The sequence below is a fragment of the Brachionichthys hirsutus genome, chromosome 11 (genome assembly GCF_040956055.1).
Source record: "Brachionichthys hirsutus isolate HB-005 chromosome 11, CSIRO-AGI_Bhir_v1, whole genome shotgun sequence".
Lineage (NCBI taxonomy): Eukaryota > Metazoa > Chordata > Actinopteri > Lophiiformes > Brachionichthyidae > Brachionichthys > Brachionichthys hirsutus.
The window spans coordinates 183,396-208,947 of NC_090907.1; the positions used below are offsets into that span (position 1 = coordinate 183,396).

At 53.9% G+C, this 25,552-nt stretch overlaps 4 protein-coding genes across 6 annotated transcripts; 2 read left to right on the forward strand and 2 right to left on the reverse strand.

Annotated features, from left to right (window-relative positions):
- The first annotated feature begins 1,179 nt into the window (after positions 1 to 1,179).
- Positions 1,180 to 12,279, forward strand: wdr62 (WD repeat domain 62). Its single transcript, XM_068745669.1, is given in 32 exon segments — positions 1,180 to 1,284; positions 2,060 to 2,151; positions 2,227 to 2,289; positions 3,098 to 3,178; positions 3,180 to 3,399; positions 4,504 to 4,641; positions 4,733 to 4,915; positions 5,144 to 5,304; positions 5,389 to 5,560; positions 5,629 to 5,760; positions 5,832 to 5,986; positions 6,045 to 6,136; positions 6,200 to 6,325; positions 6,398 to 6,468; positions 6,550 to 6,671; positions 6,731 to 6,806; positions 6,878 to 6,989; positions 7,057 to 7,120; positions 7,663 to 7,770; positions 7,839 to 7,906; positions 7,972 to 8,024; positions 8,104 to 8,247; positions 9,650 to 9,711; positions 9,796 to 9,869; positions 9,940 to 10,014; positions 10,089 to 10,200; positions 10,290 to 10,429; positions 10,960 to 11,018; positions 11,100 to 11,426; positions 11,539 to 11,743; positions 11,859 to 11,956; positions 12,044 to 12,279. Coding segments are annotated over 32 exon segments (3,879 nt in total). The 3' UTR covers positions 12,233 to 12,279.
- A 797-nt stretch (positions 12,280 to 13,076) lies between these two features.
- On the reverse strand, positions 13,077 to 15,322 carry spcs2 (signal peptidase complex subunit 2). The gene is made up of 5 exons (XM_068745461.1): positions 15,244 to 15,322; positions 14,763 to 14,846; positions 14,528 to 14,688; positions 14,311 to 14,445; positions 13,077 to 13,415 (listed from the first exon to the last, which is right to left on the reverse strand). Exons 1-5 carry the CDS (start codon positions 15,283 to 15,285, stop codon positions 13,229 to 13,231), a joined length of 609 nt encoding a protein of 202 aa, XP_068601562.1. The 5' UTR covers positions 15,286 to 15,322; the 3' UTR covers positions 13,077 to 13,228.
- Positions 15,323 to 16,349: 1,027 nt separating this feature from the next.
- Positions 16,350 to 21,711, reverse strand: rnf169 (ring finger protein 169). The gene is made up of 5 exons (XM_068745670.1): positions 21,514 to 21,711; positions 18,283 to 18,353; positions 18,041 to 18,141; positions 17,878 to 17,971; positions 16,350 to 17,846 (listed from the first exon to the last, which is right to left on the reverse strand). Exons 1-5 carry the CDS (start codon positions 21,701 to 21,703, stop codon positions 16,881 to 16,883), a joined length of 1,422 nt encoding a protein of 473 aa, XP_068601771.1. The 5' UTR covers positions 21,704 to 21,711; the 3' UTR covers positions 16,350 to 16,880.
- A 178-nt stretch (positions 21,712 to 21,889) lies between these two features.
- Positions 21,890 to 25,532, forward strand: lipt2 (lipoyl(octanoyl) transferase 2). 3 transcript variants are annotated; one of them, XM_068745546.1, is made up of 5 exons: positions 21,890 to 21,940; positions 22,006 to 22,188; positions 23,110 to 23,448; positions 23,683 to 23,809; positions 25,020 to 25,532. In XM_068745546.1, exons 3-5 carry the CDS (start codon positions 23,140 to 23,142, stop codon positions 25,265 to 25,267), a joined length of 684 nt encoding a protein of 227 aa, XP_068601647.1. In that variant the 5' UTR covers positions 21,890 to 21,940; positions 22,006 to 22,188; positions 23,110 to 23,139; the 3' UTR covers positions 25,268 to 25,532. The 3 variants fall into 3 exon arrangements, with proteins under 3 accessions (XP_068601647.1, XP_068601648.1, XP_068601649.1); XM_068745547.1 differs by lacking the exon at positions 21,890 to 21,940 and having other exon boundaries at positions 22,129 to 22,205; XM_068745548.1 differs by lacking the exon at positions 21,890 to 21,940 and having other exon boundaries at positions 22,137 to 22,188; positions 23,135 to 23,448.
- The last annotated feature ends 20 nt before the right edge of the window (positions 25,533 to 25,552 follow it).

Sequence of the window (25,552 nt, forward strand, 5' to 3'; positions counted from 1 at the left end):
TAGCTCCAGCGGTACGCCACTAGGAACCTTGCAGGGTTCCCCGAGGAACCCCCTTCCTGTAGCTCCAGCGGTACGCCACTAGGGGCCTTTAGGTGCTGCTTGGGTCGTCCTGCTTGTGTGAACACACCTGTAACGTGTGCCTTGCAGGTGATGCGGCTCTTGCAGTACGCTGCGCTGAGCTTCTTAAGGGGGACCCCGTCCTGCCGGGTCGAATCATTCCCATCCTGGAGCGATGAAATGAGAATCTATGCATCGGTCAGACTTAAATAGAACCCACGGGGGGGGGGGGGCGCTACTGCTAAAGTTCGGTTCATGATTCAGATCCTTTGTGATTCTCTTTATGGTAAAATCATATATTTTAGTTGTCTGCCTGAATAGTTTTGTAATAAAATAGCTTCTCTTTCAGTTGTGTGATGTTTTCTCTCCTTTGAACTCTTCGACATGCGTTCTTTCACCGTCGCAACATTTCAGAGATCAGAACCGCTGAACCCGAAAAGATGCAGAAGAAGTCCTGGATGCCCCAGGAGGTCCGTGAAACTGCAGCTGATCCGGGACACGGCGGCTCGGGTTCTGATCCAGGACACGGCGGCTCGGGTTCTGATCCAGAGCGCAGCAGCAGCTCGGGTTCTGATCCAGACGTGTATTGGCAGTACTAATACTAGTATAATCACGCGGTGCAGGTTACCGGTTGTAAAGTTCCAAACTCAACGAGTCCATCTGATTGGTTGTTGCTCTTCGTGACTCGTGATTACGAGAGGGTTCTCCGTTGCCCATTGGTTGTTTCGGGCATAAGGCGGGTTCTCCGTTGCCCATTGGTTGTTTCGGGCATGAGGCGGGTTCTCCGTTGCTCATTGGTTGTTTCGGGCATGAGGCGGGTTCTCCGTTGCTCATTGGTTGTTTCGGGCATAAGGCGGGTTCTCCGTTGCCCATTGGTTGTTTCGGGCATAAGGCGGGTTCTCTACGGGCTAGGAGGTGGAGCTCAATTTGAACCAGACTCCCGCCGCGAAGGGAAGTGTCAGGTTTCCTTTAGCGATAATTAGCATGAAGCTAAGCAGCGCCAGCACAACACACCGTTCGGTTAACCTGACAGACTCGGCCGGTGTCCGCGGACCGACACCGCGGCGTTTGTTCGGCTGTGTGCTTTTATCTTTGTAGATAATTCTAAGGTTAATGTGAGACATGGCGGAGGGAGCGGACAGCGGCTCGGTCAACCCCGCGAAGAGGAGACCAACGGCGGGGAGGAAGAGCCGACCGAGCCAGCACAAGAAGACGTCAAGCAGCCGGGTACGAGCCGAGCTAACTGTTAGCCTCGGTCCCGTTAGCTTTGAACAGATTAATTCTGGTCAATTAGAACCGAACCTTCAACCGCGTAAAGCATCGAGAACACAAGTCGGTAGTTAGAAGACTAAATCTGCGTGTTTAGCTCCACCGGGTCGGTGGCCGGCCGTCCCGAGCACCGGGTCGGTAGCCGGTCGTCCCGAGCACCGGGTCGGTAGCCGGCCGTCCCGAGCACCGGGTCGGTAGCCGGTCGTCCCGAGCACCGGGTCGGTAGCCGGCCGTCCCGAGCACCGGGTCGGTAGCCGGTCGTCCCGAGCACCGGGTCGGTAGCCGGTCGTCCCGAGCACCGGGTCGGTAGCCGGCCGTCCCGAGCACCGGGTCGGTAGCCGGTCGTCCCGAGCACCGGGTCGGTAGCCGGTCGTCCCGGGCACCGGGTCGGTAGCCGGTCGTCCCGAGCAGACCGTGTCTGCTGACGTCACTCACCTGTGGACCGGTTGTCAGCAAGAAGCCCAACCAGAGAAACTTCATCTAATAGAGGTTCTGAGTCTTTCATGTTTCAGGGTACTGAATTTATTTATGTTTGAAAAATGCCTTTCATCAGATTTAGCTTCGAGCTAACTTCCAGCAGGTGAGCGAGACACGCCCTCATATTCATGTGTTCATTATTGGGGGAGGGACAGATTTTGATGAGTAAAATTCCTGAGTTATTTCACTTTGATGTCAAGTTAATTCAGCCATTTGCTCTGGAATGTGGGTGGCCGTTTTAAGTGTATCTTTGTAGGTGACTCTGGACAAAGTTCTGGGTATCAGCATGGCCGGTGGCAGCGGGTTGACCTCTGACCCCAACACGGGGCTCATCGCCTACCCTGCAGGGTACGTCCTGCTCCTCTGACTCAGAAGAACCAAACGACCACGAATGTGAACGCTGGAGAGCGGTCTGTGTTTCAGGTGCGTCATCGTGCTGCTCCGCCCAGAGGAGAACAAGCAGAGTCACATCATCAACACGTCCAGGTAGATCCGTAGCTCCGCCTCCACCTGCTCTCTGAACGTCTGACAGCAGACACCCCGTTGTTTTATTTAACCAGGTAAGTTAATGAACTGATAATGAACCGGACCTACGCTGCGTGCCGGTGGAGGTGGGAGGAGCCGGGGAGACCGCGCCCCTTTCCTCACTGGAGGGCTTGAACCTGTTTCAGTCTTCCTGTGATGTCATCAGTTTACAGTCCATTGATCCCAACAGCTCAAGCTGTGGAGGAGTTCTGATCAAAGTCCTTTAGTATTGATTAGTCTCCGTGTTCTGGTCCACTGGCGGTACTGGATAGCTCCTGGTGGTGTAATGGTCTCTGTTCTGGTCCACTGGCGGTACTGGATAGCTCCTGGCGGTGTAATGGTCTCTGTTCTGGTCCGCTGGCGGTACTGGATAGCTCCTGGCGGTGTAATGGTCTCTGTTCTGGTCCACTGGCGGTACTGGATAGCTCCTGGCGGTGTAATGGTCTCTGTTCTGGTCCACTGGCGGTACTGGATAGCTCCTGGCGGTGTAATGGTCTCTGTTCTGGTCCGCTGGCGGTACTGGGTAGCTCCTGGTGGTGTAATGGTCTCTGTTCTGGTCCACTGGCGGTACTGGGTAGCTCCTGGTGGTGTAATGGTCTCTGTTCTGGTCCGCTGGCGGTACTGGATAGCTCCTGGTGGTGTAATGGTCTCTGTTCTGGTCCACTGGCGGTACTGGGTAGCTCCTGGCGGTGTAATGGTCTCTGTTCTGGTCCACTGGCGGTACTGGATAGCTCCTGGTGGTGTAATGGTCTCTCTGCGTTTGTTTCAGGAAGCCCTTCAGTGCGCTGGCCTTCTCCCACGATGGGAAGTATCTGGCCACCGGCGAGGTAAGAGTCGGGTCTATGATGTCATCGAGCTGCTGACGTCAGGAGGATGAGGTGTGTGTGTGTGTGTGTGTTCCAGAGCGGTCACATGCCCTGTGTGCGAGTGTGGGAGGTGCTTGGAGGTCCGGTCGCCGAGGTTCAGTCCCACAAGTACGGAGTTTCCTGTGTGTCCTTCTCCACCAACGGCAACTACATCGTTTCCGTGGGATACCAGCACGACATGACCGTCAGCGTGTGGGACTGGAGGGTGAGCGCACGCACACGCACACACACACGCAACACAAAATCAGGAAGGGGTACACACTTTGTCTTGCCACTGTACACACATGAGGTACAATAATACCCCGACATACGACTGTTCCGGCGCACGAGTAAACCTGCAAGCAATATTTTCCCTTGAAATACGAGTAACTTCCAGATGGTGGCGCTAGATGGCCGAGCGCACTTCACTGGTTCAGTCCAGGTGTTCTCCACCTTCCGTCCTCGTCTCCGTGTTGTTTCCATGATTGGTCTGAGAGTATTTCTGATCAGTGATGGCTCCGAGAGCGAGTGATGAGGAATTAAATTATCCAACAACGGTGGTGTCCGTAAGTGATGGGACACGCCAGTACGAGCCGAGTACATGGATGTGTACAATCCTCAAGGAGAACACAAAGCCTTCCAGAGGCAGAACTATGAATAGAATAGAATAGAATATAAAGCCTTTGTTTTCTTTGCATACTGGCTATGCAAAGATATGTTTATGTGAGAGTACCTGTAAGGTACAATTACTGCATACCTGAATAAACACCTCCACGGATTTAGTGACACCCACAGCCACAACACTAGAGGGAGCTCAAACAACAACCTGATTACCCCCTCCTATAGGACTAACATGGGTAAATCATCTTTTTACAATACTGCCCCCTAAGGGTGGAACTGTTTGACTCCTCCCCTCAAAACATGCACCTCTTTGGCCTCCTTCAAAACGGCCCTAAAAATACACCTTTTAGGGGGTTGATGCTACTGTGTGACTGTACTTGTACTGTAATACATGCTACTGTGTGACTGTACTTGTACTGTAATACATGCTACTGTGTGACTGTACTTGTACTGTAATACACGCTACTGTGTGACTGTACTCGTACTGTAATACATGCTACTGTTTACTGTACTTGTACTGTAATACATGCTACTGTGTGACTGTACTCGTACTGTAATACATGCTACTGTGTGACTGTACTTGTACTGTAATACATGATACTGTGTGACTGTACTTGTACTCCAACATTCTATCTAATAAGTATATTCATTCATTCACACACGTAGTACTTCAGTACATGTTTTGATAAATGTCTTTCTGTCTGAGCAGAAAGGTTTGGTCATCGCGTCCAACAAAGTGTCCAGCAGAGTCCTCTCCGTGTCCTTCTCTGAGGACGACAGCTACTTCGTCACCGCGGGGGCCCGGCACGTCCGGTTCTGGTACCTGGACGCCTCCAAAGAGCGGCTGGTACCAGCTCTCACCTGTCCAGCTGATCACAGATCAATTCCCTGGACTGCGGTCTTACCGGTTCCTCTTTAAAACGTCTGCTTGCACACAGGTGAACAGCACGGTGCCTCTCATTGGTCGATCGGCTTTGCTGCGTGACCACATGACCAGCACGTTCAGCGGGGTGGCGTGTGGGCGTGGTCACATGGCGAGCAACACCTACTGCATCACCAGCTCCGGCCTGTTGTGTCTGTTCACCTGCAGCCGACACCTGGAGACCTGCGTCAACCTGAAGGTCGGTGTGAAGCACTGGAAGGTGCCCCCCCTGGTGGTGGACCCCCCCACTGCTCTCTGAGTGTTTCTATATATTACTGCACTATGTACATCCTGCTCATGTAGTACTTCCCTTTGGGACCTTTAAAGTCTTCTGCTTCTGATGAATTTAGATATTGTGTACGCTGATGCTCCTTTGATCATGATCCACGTCTTCCTTTGAAGTCAATAATCTCCTGACTCTTGACAGACGGCGTCGGCGCGCTGCCTGGTGGTCAGTGCAGACTTCATCTTTTGCGGTTGCGCCGACGGCGTCGTTAGAATATTCAGCCCCTCCAGCCTGCAGTACATCAGCACATTGCCCCGCCCACATCGGCTGGGCGTCGACCTGTCCCAGAGTGCTCAACACGGGTACGAATACTGCAACATCCTGGGCTGCCACCCGGCGTACTCTCTGATTACAAACTGTCCCCTCAACAGCCTGTTACCTGGCAGCCCAGGTGCTCGGCACCCCGACACGGTGGCTCTGACCTTTGACCCCACTGCCAAACGCCTGACCTGCATCTACAACGACCACAGTCTGTACGTATGGGACGTTACAGATGTGAGGAACGCCGGGAAGCTCTACTCCGCCCTGTACCACGGCGGCTCTGTGTGGAGCGTTGAAGTACGTCCACAGCAGAAATACTTCAGGTACTCCTGTGGGTATATCTAGTACTACCCGTCTGTCCTCAGGTGTACCCAGAGCTGAGTGCTGCGTCTCAGGCCTCTCTGCCGCCGTCCTCCTTCTTCACCTGTTCTTCTGATAACACCATCAGACTGTGGCTCACCGACGCCCCCCCAGGACTCAGAAACCACTACAGCAACGTGAGGCCAGCAGTACACGAGTCCAGGTGCGGGTACACGAGCAGGTAGTGCTGCAATCACCTCTTCTTCAGGACCTGCTGAGGATCGTGTACGTGGGGGAGAACACGCAGCACCTGCAGGCCGAGGGGGGGTCGGCAGCACCCGATGGGAAGGCGGGGGTCAGGGTGCTGGCGATCGGTCCCGATGGACGACACCTGGCCGCTGGAGACCGATGTGGAAACCTCCGGTAAGAGAGGACACCTGTCTCTGGGCTGGACGTCCCCCTGACTTGTCTCTGTGTCCAGTGTCTTCGGCGTGGACTTCCTGGATGAGCTGGTGAAGATCGAGGCTCATGACGCGGAGGTGTTGTGTCTGGCCTTCTCGCCCGTATCCTCAGGTGAGGCTCGAGGTCAAAGGTCGTGAATCCCGTTGATGTTTTCTCACGTCGTCTTCCTGTCAGGCGTGAATCTGCTGGCGACGGCGAGCAGAGACCGGCTGATCCACGTCTTCAACCTGGAGAAGGACTACAGTCTGGAGCAGACCCTGAACGACCACTCGGGCGGCGTCACCGGCGTCACCTTCACCGGTAAAGCAGGGGGCCGGAGCCGTGATGCTGCCCCCTACAGGTAGCTCCTAGAACGGCTCACCTGTGTTCCAGGTGACGGTCCCGACATTCGGATGGTGAGCTGTGGCACAGACAAGAGCGTTTACTTCCGCAGCGCTGAACAGGTTGGTCTGAGCCCGGGGTCCAGGGTCCAGTTTAAGAACTGGACCCTGGACCCCGGATCAGAACCCTCGTCTGCGCTTCAGGTGCCCGAGGGTTGGTCCTTCGTCAGGAGTCATCATGTGGTGGAGAAGACGACGCTCTACGACATGGACCCGGACCCGGCGAGGACCCACGTTACCATCGCCTGTCAAGACCGGAACGTCAGGTGAGCGTCCCAGAACCGGAGCCGCCCGATGTCCAGAAACGGGAATGTCCTGTCCTCAGGGTCTACGACGTCAAAACGGGGAAGCTGACAAAGTGTTTGAAGGGCTCGTCCGGCGACGAAGGAGCTCTGCTGAAGGTAAAGGATCATCAAGGTAAGCCGCACCTCCTCTGTGACGTGATTGGCTGGTTCTTCTGTGGCGTCTCCAGGTCCACATGGATCCTTCAGGGTCCTTCTTTGCCACCAGCTGCTCTGACAAGAACGTCACCGTGTTCGACTACGAGTCGGGAGAACGAGTCGCTACTCTGTTGGGACACTCGGGTGAGGACGCGTGGGCGGGGCGTGTCGTTCTGCTTCAGGTGTTCCTTTACCTGTCGTGTCATCGTAGAAATCGTCACCTGTATGAGGTTCAGTCAGGACTGCAGACATCTCATCACTGTGTCCGGAGACAGGTGAGCGGGGGTCGGGTGGGCCGGGGTCGGGGGTCGGGGGTCGGGTTCGCTGGGCTCGGGGTTGGGGGTCGGGTGAGCCGGGGTCGGGTTCGCTGGGCTCGGGGTCGGGGGTTGGGTGAGCCGGGCTCGGGGTCGGGGGTCGGGTTCGCTGGGCTCGGGGTCGGGGGTCGGGGGTCGGGTGAGCCGGGCTCGGGTGAGCCGGGGTCGGGTTCGCTGGGCTCGGGGTCGGGGCTCGGGTTCGCCGGGCTCGGGCTCGGGGGTCGGGTGAGCCGGGCTCGGGGTCGGGGGTCGGGTTCGCTGGGCTCGGGGTCGGGGCTCGGGTGAGCCGGGCTCGGGTTCGCCGGGCTCGGGCTCGGGGGTCGGGTGGGCCGGGCTCGGGGGTCGGGTGAGCCGGGCTCGGGGTCGGGGGTCGGGTGGGCCGGGCTCGGGGGTCGGGTGAGCCGGGCTCGGGGTCGGGGGTCGGGTGGGCCGGGCTCGGGGTCGGGGGTCGGGTGGGCCGGGCTCGGGGTCGTTGTTGACGGACTTTGTTTCCTGGTTTGTAGTTGCGTGTTTCTCTGGAGGTTGGACTCTCAGATGACCAGCGTCATGAGAAAGAGGCGGGGCCTGATAGCTGCTCCTCCTCCGTGCAGCCACAAAGCTCAGAACGTCAGGTGAGTGACGTGTTAAAGGTGAGTCCTGGTTCTGAACGTCATCCGGGCTGAAACGGAGTGTGCTTCAGGAGAGAGACCTTCATCACGCTGGAGGAAGAGGAGCTCAGGACTCCGGCGAGACCAGAACGAGCTGAAGGTGAGGAAGAGACCCTCAGCTGTTCAGCGGCTCCGCTGTCCACTGATTGGCTGCTTGTGTTCCAGATCCTCTCCTCCTTCGGACCAATGGGAAGCTGCCCATGTGGTTCAGGCGACTGGTCAGACATGAATCCGCTTTGCTGCTGATCGGTTCACGTAATCAATCCGTTGTGATTGGTTTCCTGTTTGTGTGTTCAGCAAGCACAGGATGACGCCTCCACAGCCGACCAATCGGGTGTCGAGCCTCGTCATGTACGCAATAGGTGGGCGGAGCAGCTGGACCCTCTGATCATTTGCGCGGAGGAGGAGGAGGAGGAGGCGGAGGAGGAGGAAGAGGTAGAGGTAAACTCAGATTATTCAGGTTCATTAATGTCCCAAAAGGACACAAAAACGATGTGTAAACATAAGATAACTAGAAAGACAATCAGAGACTGCAGACTCCGCCTCCAATAGACTATTGATCTTGTGAGACAGTAAACAGGGCTTCCGGATCAGAGGGGCCAAACCTGCTCTAGCTTGCTGCTCCGGAACGTACTACAAGACTCCTTCTGGACTCTTTTTCCCATCATGCCATTTGTGTCCCTCCCTCTTAAAGTGGCAGTTTACAGCAGAGGCACAATTCCAGATGTAAAAATAATTCTAGAATCTGGATCCAGATCCGGATCAACGCCATTCTCGGGGAGGACCGAGCCACGGACAGAACCTTGCTTGTGTAAAGATTTCAAGTCGATTGGGTTACTAGTTTATGAGTTATGCGCTCGGACAGACAAACAGACAGACAAACAGACAGACAGACAGACCCAGTTGCAGTACCCTCGCCTCCCCTTCAGCGAGGGTATTAATACTCATCATAACTTAATAAGTGCTTCATCATCATCATCATCATCTCCTTCCTCTGGCAGCTTTTACTGCTCGGATTGATGCAGGAACAAAAGAGAATGTGTGTCTGCTCTGTGAAAGGGGGTTACCGTAGCAACAGGTAGAATGTATGTCTGCTCTGTGAAAGGGGGTTACCGTAGCAACAGGTAGAATGTGTGTCTGCTCTGTGAAAGGGGGTTACCGTAGCAACAGGTAGAATGTATGTCTGCTCTGTGAAAGGGGGTTACCGTAGCAACAGGTAGAATGTATGTCTGCTCCGTGAAAGGGGGTTACCGTAGCAACAGGTAGAATGTATGTCTGCTCTGTGAAAGGGGGTTACCGTAGCAACAGGTAGAATGTATGTCTGCTCTGTGAAAGGGAGTTACCGTAGCAACAGATAGAATGTATGTCTGCTCTGTGAAAGGGGGTTACCGTAGCAACAGGTAGAATGTATGTCTGCTCTGTGAAAGGGGGTTACCGTAGCAACAGGTAGAATGTATGTCTGCTCCGTGAAAGGGGGTTACCGTAGCAACAGGTAGAATGTATGTCTGCTCCGTAAAAGGGGGTTACCGTAGCAACAGGTAGAATGTATGTCTGCTCTGTGAAAGGGGGTTACCGTAGCAACAGGTAGAATGTATGTCTGCTCTGTGAAAGGGGGTTACCGTAGCAACAGGTAGAATGTATGTCTGCTCTGTGAAAGGGAGTTACCGTAGCAACAGGTAGAATGTATGTCTGCTCTGTGAAAGGGGGTTACCGTAGCAACAGGTAGAATGTGTGCATGCTCTGTGAAAGGGGGTTACCGTAGCAACAGATGGAGGGGGAAATGACAGAATGCTCTGAGACGGGTCGTTCAGAAAGGGTTAATCAATAACTCTGTACTACGCAGGTGTGTGCTGGTCAGGTGACGCAGAATCCAGGTGGGGTTGGGAGCAGCTCCGTCACCAACAGGTGAGTTAGCAGCGGTTCAAAGGCCGGCCCCCGGGGGCCCGGCTCAGCGGGTGAATGCGCGCTCGTGTCCATTCACCATTCCAGGGAGGGTGAAGTGGGCGTGGCTGTCCCTCGGGGGTCCCTGAAACAAACGCAGGACAGGGATCAGCTGAGTCCCGGTGAGACGGCGCCCCTCGTTAACATCAGGGTTGCTTAGCGACCACTGACCTCCTGGTTGTCCCGTTGCAGACCTGGACTCCCTCAGCCAGGGCAGCTCTGTGGACAGTTTGTGTCTGGAGGACGAGGAGGACGTGCTGAACGACGGTAGCGTCTGCTGCAGTCTGAACCCGTCTCGTCCCTCGTCCCTCGTCCCTAAGGTGTCCTCTTGCGTGTTTCAGAGACGTTTGACACGGACCTGAGGACGCTGCAGCCTCCAGACGAAGACCAGTTCCTGAACCCTCGGTTCAGCATCTCCGCCCGGTTTCTGTCCCGATTCCAGGACAGAGTGAGGTCAGAGTCCCACGAAGACCCTGGCGGACCTTCGGGGTTCTGTTTTGGCTGCCGGTTGTCATGGTAACGCCGCTGCATTTCTGTTACAGAGCGGCTCCGCCTGCCTCCCTCCCAGCCCGGATCTTGGAGGACAGCAACGGGGCCCCCCCGGACCGGTCAAACCGGAGGAGATTCAAAGCGGTCGCATTGGGGACGCTCAGAGACGTCCCCCCGACGGAACTCAGGGGGGGTGAGTTGTACAAGAACTCCAAAATGTACTTCAGCTTCCAGAAAACCGGATTCCATGTTCTACACAAATATATCAGAGTAATCGTCCACTGTGTTCAAGAGGGGGAGGGGCTTAAGTTAGCCTCTCCTGTGCTACATTTAGCTAAACTAATCACAATCCGTTTATCAGACTAGGAATATTTATCAGTGAAGTAACAGTAGTGACTAAGTTACAAAACACATACGAGTACAGAACACAGGACACAGGATCAGGAGTGGGTACACAGACGTGTATCAGTATTGGTATAATCACGCAGTAAAAACAGAGCAGTGCAGGTTACCGGGTGAGTCTCACAGCCGAGGGGAAGACGCTGTTCTGGTTCTGGTCCGGGTGGACCGTAGCCTCCTGCCCAGGGGGGGTGTCAAAGGGTCCGTGCGCAGGCTGAGACGGGTCGGTTCTGATCCGACCTGCGGTTCTGTTGCAGCTAGCTTTCTTGTTTCTCTCCGTCGTAATAAACGCATCCCACACGGGGCTCTGGCGCTTCCTCCCAGCCAGTGACGTCACCGACCCGAGTCCAGACAAGCGGCGCCGGACGGAGCCGCCGGCTCGCGTAAAACTCCTCGAGCAAAATAAATCCATGTCAAAATCGATAGACGAAAACGAAGGGATTAGTGTCGCTAACCTTTATTAGTTTCGGTTAGTTCTCGTTAACGATAATAACCCTGGTGTGGACACGCTGGACCCCTCTTCACCAACCAATCAGAAGGCTCCGATCACCTGTGTGCACCCTGTGACCCTCTGCTTAGATGTGACCTTCAGGACTGTGGTGCCCCCCTCCAGTCCTCCAGTCCAGCAGGGGGCGCCGGCCAGCACCAGAGCAAAACCAAGCCAGGACCCAGCTACCGCTGACCGAGGGGAAGAAAAGGACAGCCCGTCCTCCTCAGTCCTCCACGGCACCCAACCTGGCCCCCATCCGGAGCCCCCCCTGGACCCCCCCCCGGACCGGGCCTGCAGGTACGTCCTGCTGGGGACGATTGTTCTGTAAATGTTTCAGGAGAAAAACTGATTTCTTTTCTTCTTGTTTTGTCTTTACGTCCATCAGTGTCCCTCTGCCGTCCCAGCAGTCCCAGGATCACACACCGACCAGCCCGCAGGTGTCGGCCACGCCCACTGAGGTGGGCGGGTTCAGGCGGTGGAGTGTCAGCAGCATTGAGAATACACCGACCAATCAAAACCAAACACTTGTCCAAAGCCCCACCCCCTACACACCCCAGGGCGTCGCCACCACGTACGACTTCAGTGCAGGTTCCGGGCCCAGAATCCAGACGGATCCAGGTGTGACCCGGAACCTGAACGTTTACCTGGAGCGCTTATTCTGATCATTTAGCCACGCCCCCCCCCCCCCCCCCCCCCAGGACTCGTTGATTCTCTGGTTTCTAATTCGCTGCAGGTTCAGGTGATGAGGAGTCGCTCAGCATCCGGCGATGTCAGCAGGTCGCCGGCGATCTGCGGCAGGCGGCGAGCCGGGCAGCGCGGCTCTACCAGCAGGTGAGGGGCGGAGCCTGGGACGGTTCTACGCAGAGACTCTTCTGGATTAAACGCTTTGACCATTTTGTTCTCGTCTCCGTCCTGCAGCTCTCCGTGTCCGGCGCCGGTTCCGACAGAGACGCTCGGATGTCGGTCCTGCAGGAGGCCTTCGACTGGGCGCTGCGGGCCGGCAGCGCCCCCTCTGGCCCGCTGGAGGATGACGGGAAGATGTCTCTCCTGGAGAGATACTCTGAACAGCTGGTGCAGATGACCCGGAACAAGCTGAATGGAATCTGAAGCGGGGCCAGCCCCCCCCCCCCCCCGGTACAGGACTCACGCCACCGTCGGCAGCATTAAGTTCACCTTAAATGTGGTTTTCACTGTTTGTGCATAAACTGTCGTTTTATCTGAATAAATCTTTAACGTCTTTACTTCACTTGGAGACGTCTCCAGATACGAGTGAAAGTTCAACGTAAACACAGAATACTTCATAAATTAACTTTGTTAATGTACTTTGATGAATACCAGAGTTGTACCTTTTTTAGAGATAATGTAGATTGGTATTATTGGGGGGGGGGGGTGCAGTTTTTAATTTTAAGGGACTTAATATTCTGACTTTGAGCCTCATGAATGAAGATAAATTCCTAACGTCCTCGTCCCTCCATTCCCTCTTCCTCCTCCTCCTCCTCCTCTTCGACCCGGTAAATCTCACGGTCGGTTGGTTCAGTTTCACGCAGGATGGCGTTCCTGCAGTGCTACGCTAGCTCCTGCTAGCTGTGCTGCATTATGCTGTGTGGCCCCACGATGCCCTGGCGACGTGTCTGGGGTGTGTACCCCGTCTTTTGCCCATAGCAAGCTGTGATGGACTCCAGAAACTCTTGACGATTGTCTCATCGACAAGACAAATGGCTGGAAGTATGGTCCGTCGGTACAACAGCGCCTCCTGCAGGAGACGCTGTTGAAGACCGAAGTGTTGCTCCCCCTCAGAGGGTCTAGAGCAGACGTATCTAAACTCTCTACCAGTCTCAGAACCGATGAAGGTGGAGCCTCCACCTGGTTGCCATGGAGATTGTTTCTGTTCTCTCTATTTTGGTCCATTTTGATGGCCGTCCACCGAGTCTGTCCCTGCTACACCTGTAAAGTAAATCTGGCGCTGATTGGGCAGTCACTTCCTGGTTGTGATTTATTTATGCATCATATTGCGCTCAATCATTCCACTTGAACCGATTGGATGAACTATGCGGGCCGTCTCCACGGCAACAAATGAACAATGAATCTGGTCGTGGCGTTTAATCATTTGCGCTTCTTGCCCGAGGACAGCGCGTCGTGCAGGCCGGAGACACTCTTCTCAAACTGGTCCATCACCAGCGTCCCGTCGGCGTCGAAGAACGCCGACACCGACTTGGTGAACTCGGCGTCCCTCCGGCTCCGAGACGTCCCGTCGGTGAAGGACACTCTGAAGGTGTACTGGTCATCGAACCTGGAGCACAGGACCAACACCGGACAGGAGTTTAGTGGAGAGCTGGGGTGCACCAGGGACCAGCTCTGAGACCCTTTTTGGTTGCCATGGTGATGGACAGACTAACAGATGAGGTGAGACAGGAAGCTCCTCTGAATATGATGTTTGCAGATGACACTGTGGTCTGCAGGTAGAGGAGAATCTAGAGAAGTGGAGGTCTGCTCTAGAAAAGAGAGGAATGAAGGTGAGCAGGAGTAAAACAGAGTACATGTGTGTACATGAGAAGGTCCCAGGGGGGACAGTGAAGCTACAAGGAAGAGACGTAAAGAAGGGAGAGGACTTCAGGTACCTCGGGTCAACAGAGCAGAGTGATGGAGAGAATGTGGAAAGGAGGTGAAGAATCGTGTGCAGGCAGGCTGGAACGGGGGAGGAGAGTATCAGGTGTGCTCTGTGATAGGACGAAGGGACAGGTCTACAAGACAGTGGTGAGGACAGCATGATGGACGGCTTAGAGACAGTGTCTCTGAGGAAGAGACAGGAGGCGGAGCTAGAAGTGGAGGAGATGAGGATGCCGAGGTTCTCCTTGGGAGGGACCAGGTTGGACAGGATTAGAAATGAGACAATAAGAGGGACAGTGAAGGTTAGACGTTTTGGAGACAAGGTCAGAGAGACCAGACTTTGATGGTTTGGACATGTCCAGAGGAGAGACAGGGACTATATCAGTAGAAGGATGCTGAGGATGGAACTGCCAGGGAACAGGACTAGAGGACGACCCAGGAGAAGAGACATGGACGTAGTGAGGGAGGACGATGCAAAGGACAGGGTTGCCGTGGAGACCCCTCGGGACAAGAAAGGGAAAGAACCGAGTACTGTGGCAGAGTGCATCAGACAGCGTGCATGCTGGGTAAATCCAGACCTTTTGAGGGAGGAGGAGAGCTGCCAGACGTGATCCGGATCCATCCCAGCCGGGTCTCTCTGCAGCGCCACCAGGAAGATGTTCCTCTCGTTGTAGGACGTGTACAGAGTCAGGACGCCCATCATGATGAAGTACGTGGGGGGGGGGTTAGGGAGTCAGACACAAACCCAGACCGGGTGAGACCAGGTGAGACCAGGTGAGACCGGGCGAAGGATATGAGACGACGCAGCAGGCGAGGACCGGTCTGGACTCGGGGAACGGGTGCAGGTAGTCCCAGACCAGAGCCAGCATAGCGAACAGGCAGGACACGGTGCAGATCACCAGCCGGCCGTCAACCAGCCCAAAGGTCTCCACGTAACCGAACTTCTCCAAGAGCACCTGAAGGGGGCGTCGCCCTGATCAATGACGTCATGAAATCAAGATTTACGGAAAGGAAAGTTACACAAACTGACCTTCTTCGCAGCGTCGTCCAGAGAGTTCTTCACAGCAGCTCCATCCCACTGATCGATCTTTACTGGTTTCTCATCTATTCTCCACTAAAGCAAAGATCAGATCGGGATTATTGATCAGAAATGTCTATTCACGTCCAACAATGAGGGCGCGTGCGTGAACGGACAAAGGGCAGGAATTAACCCGTTACAGTCGCTGCGCATTTTCAGTTTAACGACAGGTCAACAAAACATATATCCACGAAAAGCTCGGGCGAAGAACGTTTCGGGTTCGGGTTAGCATCTTGATCCACTGTTTACCTTCGTTTAGTCGAGTGCCACGTACTTTAGCTACGGGAGCTAGCTTAGCTAACTGATAGCAGCACCAATGCGGACGACGTCGGCGTCTCAGATAAATTTACGGTCGAGCAGCGCGAGAGAAACTCTAATCCGAATCCGAATCCGAATCCGAACCGACCACAGAGAAGAACCCTTTAATTCTTACTTTCTCCAACAGGCCACTCTTGCCGTTTCCGGTGGCCGCCATCTTTTCTTCAGCTACAAATAGACTGATCTGGTGGATTCTGATTGGCTCTCACGAACACGTGACGCTTGCTGTGACTGCGCATGCGCAACTTAGACATTCTGCTAAATTTCAGGGGACGGAAGTCGTTTAATATCGGCTTGTTCGCGTTATAAGAACACAATACTGTAGTAAATTAATATTAAATAACAAGTAACAACAAAATAAAGCAAAACTGCTTTATATTTTCAGTTTACTGAAATACATTAATCAGCTGCAATGTAGGAAACACGCTGGAGTCCACCCGGAGACAAAAGACCCTGAGACAGAAGCTGGTCCACCTGGAAGACAAAACACCCTGAGACAGAAGCTGGTCCACCCGAAGACAAAAGACCCTGAGACAGAAGCTGGTCCACCCGAAGACAAAAGACCCTGAGACAGAAGCTGGTCCACCCGGAAGACAAAACACCCTGAGACAGAAGCTGGTCCACCCGAAGACAAAACACCCTGAGACAGAAGCTGGTCCACCCGGAGACAAAAGACCCTGAGACAGAAGCTGGTCCACCCGGAAGACAAAACACCCTGAGACAGAAGCTGGTCCACCCGGAAGACAAAAGACCCTGAGACAGAAGCTGGTCCACCCGGAGACAAAAGACCCTGAGACAGAAGCTGGTCCACCCGGAGACAAAAGACCCTGAGACAGAAGCTGGTGTTTGTGTGCGAGTTGAATTCCTCCTCCTGATCAGACGCATGTTTGACAGGATTTAACATACAAATTGCTCTCTCAACTATTTTAGCAGTAAAATCACTGCATTTTAAAAACTGCAGAAGTGTCATTCTTCAAATGTTGTCAGGGAACAGGGTTCGGGTTCGGGTTCGGGTTCGGGTTCGGGTTCGGGTTCGGGTTGGAGCGCTCTCCGACTCCAGAACCCAGAGGAACGCTGGCAGACTTTCTGCTGGTGTGTGTTTGTACAGAAACGTAGGCTGCTCATGATTGGTCGACACTCTTTATCCATTACACCCCCCCCCCCCCCTTTCATTTCAGGTGATTTGGGGCGCTCTATGAGACGCTCCAGGGGACGGGGACGCTCTAGGAGATGCTCCAGGGGACGGAGACGCTCTAGGAGACGCTCCAGGGGACGCTCCAGGGGATGGGGACGCTCTAGGGGCCGCTCCAGGGGACGCTCCAGGGGACGGGGATGCTCTAGGGGACGCTCTAGGGGACGCTCCAGGGGATGGGGACGCTCTAGGGGCCGCTCCAGGGGACGGGGATGCTCTAGGGGACGCTCTAGGGGACGGGGACGCTCTAGGGGACGCTCCAGGGGACGGGGATGCTCTAGGGGCCGCTCCAGGGGACGGGGATGCTCTAGGGGACGCTCTAGGGGACGGGGACGCTCTAGGGGACGCTCCAGGGGACGGGGATGCTCTAGGGGACGCTCCAGGGGACGCTCCAGGGGACGGGGACGCTCTAGGGGACGCTCCAGGGGACGGGGACGCTCCAGGGGACGCTCCACCCGTCTGATTGTCGTGTTCGCCAGTCATTAAACCCTCACTTGTCCTCACTTGTCCTCACTTGTCCTCACTTCACGTCTTTGAACATCTTGGCCTCCCACTCTGCTCTAGTGCTTCTTGGTGATTCGCCGAGATCTCCGTAGGCCACACCTTCTGCGACTCTGATTGGACATCCATGACCTCAGGAAGTAGGTGCCGGGGCTTCCCCTGCCGTCGACGGCCTGATTCTCCAGGTCGAACCGTCTCTGTAGTTCCAGCGCCAGCGCCCGGTCCTGGTGCTCCTGCTGGACCTGCTGGACCTGCTGGACCTGCTGGACCTGATGCTTGTACCGCTCATCAAAGACCTCCTGGCTGACCGAGTCCAGGTGTTTGGTCTTCTGGGCCCTCTTCCTGCGGAGACTGCCGGCAGATTCCTCCCGTGGACTCTGTGGATCTTGTGGCCCAGAGCTTTTAGCGTACGGCAGGAAGGACTGCCGTTGACTGAAGAAGACCCCCCCCCCGCCGCAGGACTCGGACCCTTCTCTGCTGTAGTGGAGCGCGGGGACCCGGATCTTCACGGACTGTTTGTGGAAGACGTCTGGCGGCTCAAACAGCAGCCTCCTCTTGTTGACGGCCGTCGTTCCCTCCCCCCCCCGGCTCTCTTCGCCCCCCCCGTTCTTGTTGGCGAGCTCGTCGATGGGACTCGTCACGGTTGCCGTGGCGTTCACGTTGAGGCTCTGGCGGTCGAGCTCGATCTGCCTCCATTTCTGCAAGACGGCAGGACCGGCTTCATAGCTGGTGGCTTTCTGCAGGCCCCGGGTCAGGTTCCTGGGCGTGGACTTCACGATGGCGGGCTCCACCAGACGACCGTCCGGCAGGCGTTTGGGCGGCGTGCACGGCGAGCACACGATGGGCTTGAAGTGATTGAGCTCTTCAGAGATGCTGTCGTTGCTCTCTGGGCTGACGGAGCGCTCGGCGACCACAGGGGGCGATGATGAGAACATGACGGTCCTCCACGCGAGTCTCCGGTCAGGAACGGGGGCGGAGGTGGAGCGACTGTTCTCTGAGGAGAGGAGGATCCCTGCCGCGCCAGCCTGGAACAGGAAGCGGCGTTGAGGCGTCCACAAAGCTGCCGTACGGTAGGTCAGGTGGTCTCACCTTCAGCTTGCCTCCTCTGCTCTCCAGGGGGTCAGTGCAGCTCTGACTCCTCTGACAAGCACTGAAGAAGAACCACAGTAGAGTCAGAGGTCAGAGGTCACGGCCGTACCTACCAGGCAGGCGAGTTCACCTGGTGAAGGATGAGCACTTCTTGGGCTTCCTGATGAACGCTGAGATGTTCCTGATCCTCCTGCTGATTGGCTCTTCATTCTCAGAGTCAGACAGAAGTCCCTGAGAAACAGACGTGATGAGACTCACAGCTGTGACCCCAGAGACGTCCTCTCTGTCCTCACAGCTGTGACCCCAGAGACGTCCTCTCTGTCCTCACAGCTGTGACCCCAGAGACGCCGCGTCTCCTCTCTGGAAGCTCACCTTGTGTTTCCAGGTGCTCGTCGGGAAAACATCTGAACCCTTTGGGACGAGCGCTGGAGCGAGGAAGAACTCTAAAGGGACCGGACGACAGGGTTAGGGTTAAACTCAGGGTGCGTTCACACTGCACCAAGAGGACTCGGTTCCTTTGGGAGCAGATTCCTGCATTTATAACTCGCTGAAAGGTCTGCGTTCACACTGTGATTTATTCACGGAACGAACTTTCAGAGCAACGTCGCGTGGCTGAAAGCGGCGCTTGTCGATTGGACAAAGTAGAAGGGGAAGTCCCGCCCCCTCCCATGTTTTTTTTTTGAGTGCGTGGTTGCTGCTGCTGCTCCTTTAGGGAGGGAATCTCATTTAGTTCTGGCCTAAATCCTAAATGTTACACAACGCTAGTCGTTTCTAACAAACACAAAGTCTCCGGGTCGGTTCAGAACAACGGGATGAGAAGCTATCGCTGCTGATCAGCTGACTCTCCGCTCCGCGCTGGACTGTCGTAGCGCCGTAGCGCGTCAGTTACCGGTGATACGTAGCTGGTTCGGAAAAAGAGATTAAAGTATTATAACGCATATTTAGTTAGTGAAACCTACACACAGCGGTACGTATTTCACCACTTTTATTTTTTTTGGAGCAGCTTGGAGTACTCGCTGTACTTCCTCTTCCGGAGACGCACCGCGTAGAGCGTCACTACGTCACTACGTAGCTCCGTCCTTTGCTCCGCCCAAAGGAACCGAGACCCTCCTTTTCAGGCGGACTTTTTTGATCCTCTCCAGAGTCCGGAGGCGCGTTCACACTGGCCCAAACGGAGCGGATTATCCAAGGAAAGGAACTCGCACGAACAACGCTGACGTCTCAAGCAGAATAGGGCGGAGCCATGTTTTGTTTACAACGGAAGTTGCTACGGCTTCTTCTTCTACTATTTCCGGTATATTTGGCAAAAATTGCACGTCAAAAGAAATTCTTTTCTGATGAACATGGAAGTCCCAATTGGATCAATTTTTTTAGGGTCCAAGAACACAGTGCATCCGATCATAATTTTAATCCGAACTCTGGTCGGATTAATGACATTTTGTCCGTGTAAGTTCTTCATCAATTATTGATCCGTAGCACGCGTGACCCTGAGAAATCAAACTGCTGTTTGAGTAATACTCATTAATCATCATGTGTGTAACAGCTAGAAGTGACGTCTCCTTTGAGCGGCTTCCATCACAATAAAGCACCTCGCTTAGGATTTGTAATTTGGAGCCCCTGGTGGACATTGTGGGAACCGCAGACTTGCAGCATCGGTACGTTGAACGAAGAACTCCCACAATATCAGTTGTCTAACAGTAAAATGTTGTTTAAGTCGCAAATGCTGATGTTCAGCTCGTATCATATTTCTTTTCAGTGCGTTGTGACAATCTTGCATCAATTCAGTAATTTATTTTTATTTATTTGTATTGTTAAATGTCGATGATTTATGTACGAAGGACTTTCAACGGAAACAAGACCGTAAGAAATGAAAATGAAATGCTCCTCTTAGACAGGATGTGTGACTGTACTTGTACTGCAATACATGCTACTGTGTGACTGTACTTGTACTGTAATACATGCTACTGTGTGACTGTACTTGTACTGTAATACACGCTCCTGTGTGACTGTACTTGTACTGTAATACATGATACTGTGTGACTGTACTTGTACTGTAATACATGCTACTGTGTGACTGTACTTGTACTGTAATACACGCTACTGTGTGACTGTACTTGTACTGAAATACATGCTACTGTGTGACTGTACTTGTACTGTAATACACGCTCCTGTGTGACTGTACTTGTACTGTAATACATTATACTGTGTGACTGTACTTGTACTGTAATACACGCTACTGTGTGACTGTACTTGTACTGTAATACACGCTACTGTGTGACTGTACTTGTACTGTAATACATGCTACTGTGTGACTGTACTTGTACTGAAATACATGCTACTGTGTGACTGTACTTGTACTGTAATACATGCTACTGTGTGACTGTACTTGTACTGAAATACATGCTACTGTGTGACTGTACTTGTACTGTAATACATGCTACTGTGTGACTGTACTTGTACTGTAATACATGCTACTGTGTGACTGTACTTGTACTGTAATACATGCTACTGTGTGACTGTACTTGTACTGTAATACATGCTACTGTTTCACTGTACTTGTACTGTAATACATGCTACTGTGTGACTGTACTTGTACTGTAATACATGCTACTGTGTGACTGTACTTGTACTGTAATACATGCTACTGTTTCACTGTACTTGTACTGTAATACATGCTACTGTGTGACTGTACTTGTACTGTAATACATGCTACTGTGTGACTGTACTTGTACTGTAATACACGCTACTGTGTGACTGTACTTGTACTGTAATACACGCTACTGTGTGACTGTACTTGTACTGTAATACATGCTACTGTGTGACTGTACTTGTACTGTAATACACGCTACTGTGTGACTGTACTTGTACTGTAATACACGCTACTGTGTGACTGTACTTGTACTGTAATACACGCTACTGTGTGACTGTACTTGTACTGTAATACATGCTACTGTGTGACTGTACTTGTACTGTAATACACGCTACTGTGTGACTGTACTTGTACTGTAATACACGCTACTGTGTGACTGTACTTGTACTGTAATACACGCTACTGTGTGACTGTACTTGTACTGTAATACATGCTACTGTGTGACTGTACTTGTACTGTAATACATTCTATTTCCTGCTCCATGTTTCCTTCCTGTTTCGTCATCTTTTCAGTCCATCCCTGGAGGCGGGGCTTCGCCCCGGCCAATCTTACACCCCTGTTTATCTGTTATGTGACGTCACTAATGAGACGTTCACAAAAATCAGTCATAGCAATACCAAAACAAACGTCCCCCCCCCGCCCCCCCGCCGTTACTTCCAGGACACGTGACCGTCCATCCCGGGGGACTCATAAACCGGCGCAAAAGCAGCAAAGTGAGTCAGATACAGGCCTGACCCGGTTCAAGTCTGGACAAGTCCCGGACCCGGAGCGGTGTCTGTTGTTCTGGTTAGTTCTGGTTAGTTGTCGTTGTCTCACTCAACTAGTTGTCTTGCTGCGAAACGACACCACCAAACAGTGACGTGTATTCACACGCACGGACTGACCGAAGCGTGAACGGAACGGAGCCGCCCGCCCCGGCGGGGTGTGAGCTGCACCGAGATAAGCGCACCGACCTGTCCGGCTGCTGCCCCTCTCGGGGTCGCTCCTCCTCCGGACCCGCTGCTCGCTGCCGGAGGCTCTCTGGGCTCGACGGGGCGGGCTGCCGCCGGACTTCCTCACCGCGTCCCCCGGCGGGCCGGACCCGGCTCCGGGAACAGACCGATACCGGCTGCGAAGCCGCTCGGCTGACGCTGCGGCCGCCATCTTCCTCTCTCTCCCCGGTCCGTTCTCAAAACAAACCCCGCCCTGCTGCCGCCGAAACCAAGCAGCCCGCGGGAAGACTCGAGTCGGACATCCACGCCCACAGTAGTGACGTCAGCAGTGGCTCGTTCAGGACAAATGGGAATTCGTTTGAAACGCGTCGAGTTAAGAGGAAGAAACGTTCAACGACGTTTTTCTTCTGTGACCTTTGCCTGTTCTCTCCGCGCTCGGTACATACGGGTCAGTGTTCCACGTCACACTTACGTCATAATAATAATAATAATAATAATAGATTTGTGTTATAGGCCCAGCAGCGACTCCACTTCCTGAGGGTGCTCAGGAGGAACAACCTGGAGGAGAAGCTGCTGGTGGCCTTCTACAGAGCCCCCTGGAGAGCATCCTGGGTACTGCATCGCTGACGAGACCGCTGCTAAAACACCGAAGAAGAAGAAGAAGAAGAAGAAGAAGAGGAAGACGAAGACGAAGAGGTAAATCTTTAAATCCGGTAAATATATGAACGACATACCAAAGACGTGTACAGTATTCGACCCTGACAGCTAATATTTAGCCTTATTGAACTGATATCTAAACATTTCACTACTACCACGTGGATAATTGATAAACTGATCTGATTAGTTGTATTTTACAGTAATTTACCTGATTTAAAGTAGTTTTAGGGGCTGAAGCCCCCGGATAAAACATCCGAAATGAAAAGACAGGTATAAATGAAATGCTGTAATGAGTTTGGCTATTGTTGAAACATTAATATGACCCAGCTGACCAGTAAGCCACGCCTCTTCCGGTGGCATCTGGGTCTATTTAGTTTGAAGCGTTTGAGGTTGTTATTTAATTATTACCGTGTCCTCCTCATTGTTCCGTAATAAATGAGCTACCAGAACCGGGCCGAGCGCCGGAAAGCTGCAGAACCGCGGGAGAAGTGGGTTCTACGTAGTACGTGCCCTTTAGATTCATATTGTTGTATCATCAGCGAAAAGTATACACCTGCAGGATTTGGAGATTGAACCTACGTCACTTAGAAATGAAGAGCACTGGTCCCAGAAGGGACCCTCTAAACGTGGTCTCCTGGGTCCCAGAAGGGACCCTCTAAACGTGGTCTCCTGGGTCCCAGAAGGGACCCTCTAAACGTGGTCTCCTGGGTCCCAGAAGGGACCCTCTAAACGTGGTCTCCTGGGACCCAGAAGGGACCCTCTAAACGTGGTCTCCTGGGTCCCAGAAGGGACCCTCTAAACGTGGTCTCCTGGGTCCCAGAAGGGACCCTCTAAACGTGGTCTCCTGGGACCCAGAAGGGACCCTCTAAACGTGGTCTCCTGGGTCCCAGAAGGGACCCTCTAAACGTGGTCTCCTGGGACCCAGAAGGGACCCTCTAAACGTGGTCTCCTCGGCCGTAGCGGCTGCTCTCTGGTCTGGCTCCAGCCCTGATGCAGGGCAGCAGACCGGCGGTGGAGGTGGTCCGTCTGGGCCTGCTCTCCTATCAGGAGGCTCTGCTGCTGCAGCGAGCCTACGTGGACCGCCACCGGTCCGGTCCTGCTCACGCTCTGCTGCTGTGTCAGCACCCAGCGGTCTACACCACCGGGATGCGCCACAAACCTTACCCCCCAGCAGAGCTGGACCGCCTCCGACTCCTGGGGGCCGAAGTCCACCGGACTAACCGAGGAGGACTCCTCACCTTCCACGGGCCCGGACAGCTGGTCTGCTACCCGGTCCTCAACCTGAGGAGCTTTAAGAAGGTTTGTCTTCCACGTCGTTGAACCTGCTAGCACTAGCATTAGCGTGTGTAGTTCAGCATTTCCCGTATAGCAGCTTCATCATCACGGCTCTGCCTGCGCCCGTCCTCAAGCGGGCCACGCAGATCACGGGAGGGAGGTTCCGCCGGGCCTCCGTCTCTGAAGCGAGTCGTGTTCCGTCTTTCCCGGCTACGCCTGTGAGCGTCTTGAGCTAACGGCTACGATCTGCTCCCCCAGAGCGTCCGCTGGTACGTCTGTGAGCTGGAGAAGACCATCGTCTCCGTCTGCAGCAGGTTCCACATCGAAGCGTCGCCGTCACCGCACACCGGCGTTTGGGTCGGAGACAACAAGATCTGTGCCATCGGTACGAGGCCGGTTCTCCCGCTGCACACAGAGGAACAAACGGACTTTACCCCACGACCTCGGGTTCGGGTTTAGATTCAACGACGCACCGAAACGGTTTCAGTCCGAGCATTAATGAGTAAGAACCAGAACCAGAACCTACACGGCCCAGCGTGAAAACGTGTAAACCTATAATAGCTGGTTCTGCCACCCTTAACTTTCCACGAGTCTCCTCCAGCGCCCCCTGGAGGAACTTTGGTCCACATGGGAGGGCTTTCTAGCAGGAAGCGCCTTCTTAAGGTCATCTTAAGGTCACAGCATCTCAACAGGATTCAGGTCAGGACTCGGACTCGTTTGGGTTTCCTTCAGCCGTTCAGAGGTGGACTTGCTGGCGTGTTCTGGTGTTCTGGATCATTGTCCTGCTGCAGAACCCGAGTTGGTTTCAGCTTGAGGTCACACACAGATGGCTGGACAGAATTCGTGGTTCCGTTTATCCCAGCAAGTCTTTCAGGTCCTGAAGCCGCCCAGACCAGCCCACTTTGACCGTTGGTCTGGTGTTCTGGTTCTGAAATGCAGGATTACCTTTACGCCAGATGGAATGGGACACGCACCTTCCGAAAGGTTCAACTTCTGTCTCGTCAGATCAAAGTCTTTGGGTTCTTCCAGCTGAGACGAGCCTTGATGTTTCTGGTTCTCACGGCGAGGTCATGAACGCTGACCCTGACTGAGGCGAGTGAGGCGTGCCCCAGTCGACCTTTGGCTTCTGTCGTGGGGTCTTTCCTGGCCTTTGGACAGTCGTCGTTGCGCTCTACGGGCCGCTCCTGGGGGGGTTCACCACGGTCCCAGGTCTTCACTACTTGTGGGTAATGCTTTCACTGCGGTTCACGGGACCCCCAAGGACCCCCAACGCGCTACAAAGGGCTTCAGAACCGTCTCCAGACCGACGGAGCTCAAAAGCTCCTTTTCATTTGTTCCGGAGTCTCTTCAGCTCGTCTGCTTTTGAGGATCTTCTGGTCCGTTTCTCTGCCAGGCAGGTCCTATTCAAGTCGTTCTGGATTGAGAACAGGTGTGGGTGTGGCTACAGAAAGTGAGCTCAGGTGTGATGAACCAGTTATGATTTAACAGGCCCATGTAGGTTTGGATTTATTTATTTACTAATAATAAACCCTTTAGGGTTTACTTTGTGTGTATAAATACGTGTATATAAACGTAAGGGGCGTGTTCTCTTGCAGGGGTCCACTGCGGCCGCTACGTCACGTCTCACGGCTTCGCTCTGAACTGCAGCACCGACCTGTCGTGGTTCGGCCACATCGTGCCGTGCGGCGTCGAAGGCAAGGGCGTGACCTCGCTGAGCGCCGAGCTGCGGAGAGACGTCGGCGTGGAGGAAGCCATTCCTCACCTGCTCGACGCCTTCAGAGATCAGTTCAACTGTCAGCTGACAGACGGACCGAAACCTGGTTCTGATCCGGTTCAAGCATGATGATTCCGTCTGTGGAGCCTCCGGGTTCACACTGGTTAACTGGTTCTGGATCTAAAGCAGCTTCAGCGTCATTAACGGTATTAATGTTCTCTAATAAAAGCAAAGCGGAGATACCGTCGTCCTGAGTCGGGTTCTGGTGTCAGACCGGAGTGAACCGGTTTGGCTTTCCATTGTGCGTTATTAGCTGCTACTCGTTTTTATTATTATGGTGTGTATTTACATTCTGTTGGAATAAAATAAAGAACGGCTATGATACCGGAAGTGATCCGAACCCGGCCCGGAAGT

Coding starts and splice junctions, on each gene's coding strand:
- spcs2 (XM_068745461.1), bottom strand. CDS start 15,285: ATGGCGGCCACCGGAAACGGCAAGAGTGGCCTGTTGGAGAAA. Junction 14,847..15,243: donor AGAGTGGCCTGTTGGAGAAA/GTAAGAATTAAA, acceptor TCTTTGCTTTAG/TGGAGAATAGATGAGAAACC. Junction 14,689..14,762: donor TGGACGACGCTGCGAAGAAG/GTCAGTTTGTGT, acceptor CGCCCCCTTCAG/GTGCTCTTGGAGAAGTTCGG.
- lipt2 (XM_068745546.1), top strand. CDS start 23,140: ATGCAGGGCAGCAGACCGGCGGTGGAGGTGGTCCGTCTGGGCCTGCTC. Junction 23,449..23,682: donor ACCTGAGGAGCTTTAAGAAG/GTTTGTCTTCCA, acceptor CTGCTCCCCCAG/AGCGTCCGCTGGTACGTCTG. Junction 23,810..25,019: donor CAACAAGATCTGTGCCATCG/GTACGAGGCCGG, acceptor GTTCTCTTGCAG/GGGTCCACTGCGGCCGCTAC.
- rnf169 (XM_068745670.1), bottom strand. CDS start 21,703: ATGGCGGCCGCAGCGTCAGCCGAGCGGCTTCGCAGCCGGTATCGGTCT. Junction 18,142..18,282: donor CGAGCACCTGGAAACACAAG/GTGAGCTTCCAG, acceptor TCTGTTTCTCAG/GGACTTCTGTCTGACTCTGA. Junction 17,972..18,040: donor AAGTGCTCATCCTTCACCAG/GTGAACTCGCCT, acceptor GTTCTTCTTCAG/TGCTTGTCAGAGGAGTCAGA.